The sequence below is a fragment of the Otolemur garnettii genome, unplaced genomic scaffold, assembly GCF_000181295.1.
Source record: "Otolemur garnettii isolate 467f Iridium unplaced genomic scaffold, OtoGar3 scaffold00221, whole genome shotgun sequence".
Taxonomy (NCBI): domain Eukaryota; kingdom Metazoa; phylum Chordata; class Mammalia; order Primates; family Galagidae; genus Otolemur; species Otolemur garnettii.
The window spans coordinates 465,609-471,181 of record NW_003852616.1 but is presented as its reverse complement, the minus strand read 5'-3'; the positions used below and the strand labels follow the sequence as shown (position 1 = coordinate 471,181).

At 48.2% G+C, this 5,573-nt stretch overlaps 1 protein-coding gene across 2 annotated transcripts in view; it reads left to right on the top strand.

Moving 5' to 3' along the window:
* Positions 1–5,573, top strand: part of ATP7B (ATPase copper transporting beta) — an 83,924-nt gene that overhangs the window by 42,843 nt on the left and 35,508 nt on the right. For both annotated transcript variants that reach the window (XM_023508070.1, XM_012812748.2), the window contains exon 2: positions 1,533–2,763. In XM_023508070.1, the coding sequence (XP_023363838.1) occupies positions 1,578–2,763 (1,186 nt within the window). In that variant the 5' untranslated portion in view covers positions 1,533–1,577. The remainder of the gene's footprint in view (positions 1–1,532; positions 2,764–5,573) is intronic.

The following is a 5,573-nucleotide window of genomic DNA, read 5'->3' as shown; positions in this document are numbered from 1 at the left end:
GCCACATCATCGTATGTAGAAGTCAGGAAATTACTCTTATACTGTAGTACGTTAAGAAATATGTCCTTTTGGCTTGGCACACATAGCTCAGTGGTTAGGGTGCTGGTCACATACACAAAGGCTGGCTGATTGAACCCTGCCTGGGCCTGCTAAATAACAATGACAACTGCAACAACTAAAAAAATAGCCAGGCATTGTGGCAGGCACCTGTAGTCCCAGCTACTTGGGAGACTGAGGCAAGAGAATCACTTAAGCCCCAAAGTTTGAGCTTGCTGTGAGCTGTGACGCCATGGCACTTTACTGTGGTGACATAGTGAAACTGTGTCTCAAAAAAAAAAAAAAGACATATGTCTATTTAATTTAATTTGGTAACATACTTAAGATCTAGGTAATGACTAAAACTCCTATGAACACCCGGAGGTCAGTAACAGTCAGAGGCAGAGCTGTGAAGTTCCTTGTTAAACTTAACTTTCTGTTCTTTCAGCATTTCCCCTCCCGCCCCTCTTGGCCCAGTGATCATTTTGCCTCGTACAGAGAGCAGTTCTTTTCACAGGCATGTGGCCCACCTGTGGGTTCTGACCGTAGGGGCCTGAGAACCTGCACTGGGACCCTACACCCAAAGAACGTTAATCACATTTAATTTCTGCCAAGAGAATCAGGTACCCCTAAAGTAGTGGTTCTCGACCTTCCTAATGCCCTGCCCCTTTAATGTAGTTCCTGTGGGTCCCGACCCATAGGTTGAGAACCGCTGCCCTAGAGGGAGCTATGGAAGTATTGCTTATTTCGGGGTTTGCAATTCAACAGGACCTCCAGAGTTTGAGCTGAGAAGACAGTTTTGCAGGGAGGTTTCAGGTATCAGCCAGAGATGAGAGCTGTCTTGTAACACCTGTGCCTTCCCATTTCGGGCTGCAGTGCTATGTTCTGTGCATAAAGCTGCACTGTACCTTCCTTCTCTCCTTCAGAATCCTCCATACCTGCTGGGCGAGAAAGATATTTCATTAAGGAGGGCAGACAGTTGGCTTCTAGGTCCAGAATTACAGAGTCTCAGAGCTAAAGGGAACCCACATGAACCTGTTGATTTTATACATGATGTCTTTAACTTTCTCAGTATTTTTTTTTTTTTTTTTGAGACAGAGCCTCAAGCTGTCCCCCTGGGTAGAGTGCTGTGGCATTACTGCTCACGGCAACCTCCAACTCCTGGGCTCAAGCGAGTCTCCTGCCTCCGCCTCCCTAGTAGCTGGGACCACAGGCACCCGCCACAACACCCGGCTATTTTTTTGGTTGCAGCCGTCATTGTTGTTTTGGCGGGTCCGGGCTGGAGATTCGAACCCGTCACCTTAGGTGTACGTGGCTGACGCCTTAGCCGGTTGAGCTATAGGCGCCGAGCCACTTTCTCAGTATCTTATGTTCTCGTACTCTTGGGATGTTTTGACACTAGTGGCTTTTTTTATTATCTCAGTACCAGGAAAACTGAAATATTATAGAAAATATTTAGTTTTAAGGGTAAAAAATGCTATTTCTTTTCCTTATAGATCTCATCTAAACTTTCTTTGCCTACTTGTGCCTGGGAACCAGCAATGAAGCAGAGTTTTGCCTTTGACAACATTGGCTTCGAAGGCAGTCCGGATGGCCTGTGCCCTTCCCCTCAGGTGGCCACGAACCTGATCAGGATTTGGGGTATGACTTGCCAGTCATGTGTCCAGTCCATCGAGGGCATGATTTCTAGTTTGAAAGGCATCGTAAGCATTGAGGTTTCCCTGGAACAAGGCAGTGCCACTGTGAAACATGTGCCATCAGTCATCAGCCTGCAGCAGGTTTGCCATCAAATTGGGGACATGGGTTTTGAAGCCAGCATCACACAGGGAAAGGCTGCTTCCTGGCCCTCCAGGTCCTGGCCCTCCCAGGAGGCTGTGGTGAGGCTCCGTGTGAAGGGCATGACCTGCCAGTCCTGTGTCAGCACCATCGAAGGCAAGGTCCGGAAACTGCAAGGAGTAGTGAGGGCCAAAGTCTCCCTCAGCAGCCAGGAGGCCATCGTCACTTACCAGCCTTATCTCATTCAGCCAGAAGACCTCAGGGATCACGTAAATGACATGGGGTTTGAAGCTGCCATCAAGAACAAAGTGACGCCCTTAAGCCTGGGACCAATTGATATTAGGCAGTTACAGAGCACTAACCCAAAGACGCCTTCAGCTTTTGCTAACCAGAATTCCAATAATTCTGAGACCCTGGGCAACCAAGGGAGCCATGTGGTCGTCCTCCAACTGAGAATAGATGGAATGCACTGTACGTCTTGCGTCTTAAATATTGAAGGAAGTATAGGCCAACTCCCAGGGGTTCAAAATATTCGAGTGTCTTTGGAGGACAGAACTGCCCAAGTACAGTATGATCCTTCTCGTACCAGCCCCATGTCTTTGCGGAGGGCCATTGAGGCGCTTCCACCCGGGAACTTTAAAGTTTCTCTTCCTGATGGAGCAGAAGGCAGTGGAACAGATCACGGGTCTCCCAATTGCCACTACCCTGGCTCCCCGCAGAGAGACCAGGTGCAGAGCAGTCCCACAGTGCTTACCATTGCAGGCATGAGCTGTGCATCCTGTGCCCAGGCTATCAAAGGCGCCATCTCCCGGCGGGAAGGGGTGCAGCAGGTGTCAGTCTCTTTGGCTGAAGGGAGTGGAACGATTCTTCATGATCACTCTGTAATTAGCTCAGAAGAGCTCAGAGCTGCTGTGGAAGACATGGGGTTTGTGGCCTTGGTTGCTCCTGTGGGTACGTAGCTGGTCTGTGTGTGTAGTGTGTCCTGGGGTGTCTGCTTCTCTACTTGGTTCCTGGATAGTGGAGAGGTGAACCTGCTCCATGCTGCACGTAGCCACACTTTAACAAGTTCCTGCAGCCTTTCTTCCTGTGTTATAGTTGCCAGGGCAGAGGAAGTACAATTTCTAATGTTTAGATTTTGCCTCGAATGTAGTTGGGACTTTGTAAAAGTCCATCTCTGTTGCTTATAACAGAATACCTGAAACTGGTGATTTATAAAGAAATGGAAGTAGTTTCTTACGGTTAAGGAGAAGTCTGAGGTTGAGGGGTGGCATCTTCTGAGGGCTTTCTTGAGGGTGGGGACTCACAGGCCGTCATGTGTCAAGGGTGGGGACTGAGTGGTGTTAACATGCCTGCTCGGGTCTCTTCCTCCTCTTGCAAAGCCACCAGTTCCCCTGCCGGGAAAACTCATTCATCTGTTAACCCACGAATGGGTGGATCCATTCACCAGGACAGGGCCCTTATGATCCAGTCCCCTCTTAAAGGCCCACCCTTCAGTATTGCCACATTGGAAATTGTATTTCCAACACATGAAATCTGCAGGACACATTCAAACCATAGCACACTTAAATGCCAGAAACTCCTTGAATTGGGACTTCTTTCTGGAGAGATTTTAACTCTGTGTTCTGAGATAGAGCACTGTGGAAACATCAAGTCCTTCTCTCACCGAAGGAACTTTTAACCAACTCCAGAGATTGCTCTGTAGACAAAACAGAACAATAAAAGCAGCAGAACTTTAGTCTCGCCACTTAGAGACCATTGCGTTAGAACTGGGATTTAAGGGAAGGGGATAACAGTGACTTCCTTTATTCCCTTTGATGGCCATGAGGCAAGGGAGCCCCCATAGGGCTAACAAAAGATTATGTTTCAGAGGCTCAGTCTGGTGTCAGGCAGTATGAACAGAGACCTTGAGGCCACATGGGAGGCCAGGCAAGGACTGAGTGGGTCTGGAGAGCAGGATGTGGATCTGAAAGACACGGGGAGGTCAGCCTGTAGAGCTTGGGAGCCAACCAGGGTCTGTGATGAGGGGGACTCTGGAGGGAAACAGCCTGGTGAGTCCCTAGCCGAAGAGCTAGGAGACAATGGGATAGAAGGGTCTTGAGTTTCAAGAGAGTATGGGGGTCCTGGGAGATGGCAGAGGCCTGGAGAGAGTAAGTGTGGGATGGGAAAGAAGAAAAAGGAGGAAGGGGCACAGGGGATGGGCGTCTCCCAGGCAACATGGATGTGACACCACAGCGCAGAAGCTCAGGATTGAACTATGTCTTTCAGGGTAAACTAGGGGAGGCCAGCAGAAGCCTTGGCAGCTGCATCAGGACCCCAGGAAGGGGGGTCCCTAGCCCAGGTAGTCCCTAGCCCCTCCCCAGCCTGCCTTGTGGGGAGGGGCTAGGGACTACCAGTAGCTTAGGCCAGAAGTGCTGGAGAGAGTGATAGGTGGGTGAGGATAGAGAAAGGTGCAGATAAGGAGGGAAGGGGGCAGCTCTGGTAGTGTGGGTGGTTTTTTTTTTTTTTTATTTGAGACGGGGACTCACTCCACTGCCCTTGGCAGAGTGCTGTGGTATCATCATAGGTCACAGCAACCTCAAACTCCTGGGCTCGAGCAATCCTCTCACCTCAGCCTTCCAAATAGCTGGGACTATAGGCATGCACCACTATGCCAGGTTAGTTTTTTTCTATTTTTAGTAGAGACAGAGTCCCACTCTTACTCAGAGAGGTGTTGAACTCCTGAACTGACACAATCCACCCTCCTTGGGCTCCCAGAGTGTTAGAATTACAGGCGTAAGCCACCACGCCTGGCCTATGGGTAGTGTGTTTTAACTGTTCAGGTCCCAGGCACAGGGCCTGCATGTGCACGCCACTCTGTAGGCAGACTCACATGGCTGGCTTCTTATGCTATTATCTGAGCATGGTGCCATAGGGAGCGGCCGGCCTAGCACCAGGAAGAGCTGCCTTCAGCATCATGGACCAGTCCCAGCAGCTCACACTCCAGCTGAATGGACTTTAGTTTCCCACACCCTGTTTCCTGTGGCCACTGAGATAAAGCTTGTGTCCTTGGAAAGTTCCCTCTATGGTGATTCTCCCTGCCCCCCTCTGCACACATGGTACACACACTGCTGCAGGGGCTGGGGAGTCGTGCCGGGCAGGCTAGCCACAGTGTGTATTTTGTCTTTTATACCATGTTTCAGGAAGGAATTTTTTAAAAGACAAAAATCAATAAGGAAAACACAACAGAACAGTAAATCCCATACACAAAGGTAAGAAATAGAGTATTAAATCAACATCTGCTGTATTTGTGTGATGTTTGAAGTCTTTCCATAGGGCAATCTGGTTATTGGCGGTAAAAAGAAAGTAGTGTCCAGTTACATATTCCAGAATAATTAGGTTTGATTGGTAAACCTAGAAAGAAAAGAAAAGTGATTTTTTTTAAATATTGGGAAGAATTATGAGAATTATATTTAGTCCAAGAAGTATTTAGGGTGTCAGACTTAGCAAATAAAAGTATTTGATACCTAGTTAAATTTGAATTTCAGATAAACAGTGAATACTTTTTTTTTAAAATTTATTGTTGGGGATTCATTAAGAGTACAAGAAACCAGGTTAATCAGTGAATACTTTTTTAATGTAAGTATGTCATAAGATATTTATGGCATACTTATGCTAAAAATTATTTATTGTGGCTCGGCACCTGTGGCTCAAGCGGCTGAGGCACCAGCCACGTACACCTAAGCCAGCCATGTACACCTAAGGTGGCAGGTTCGAATCCAGCC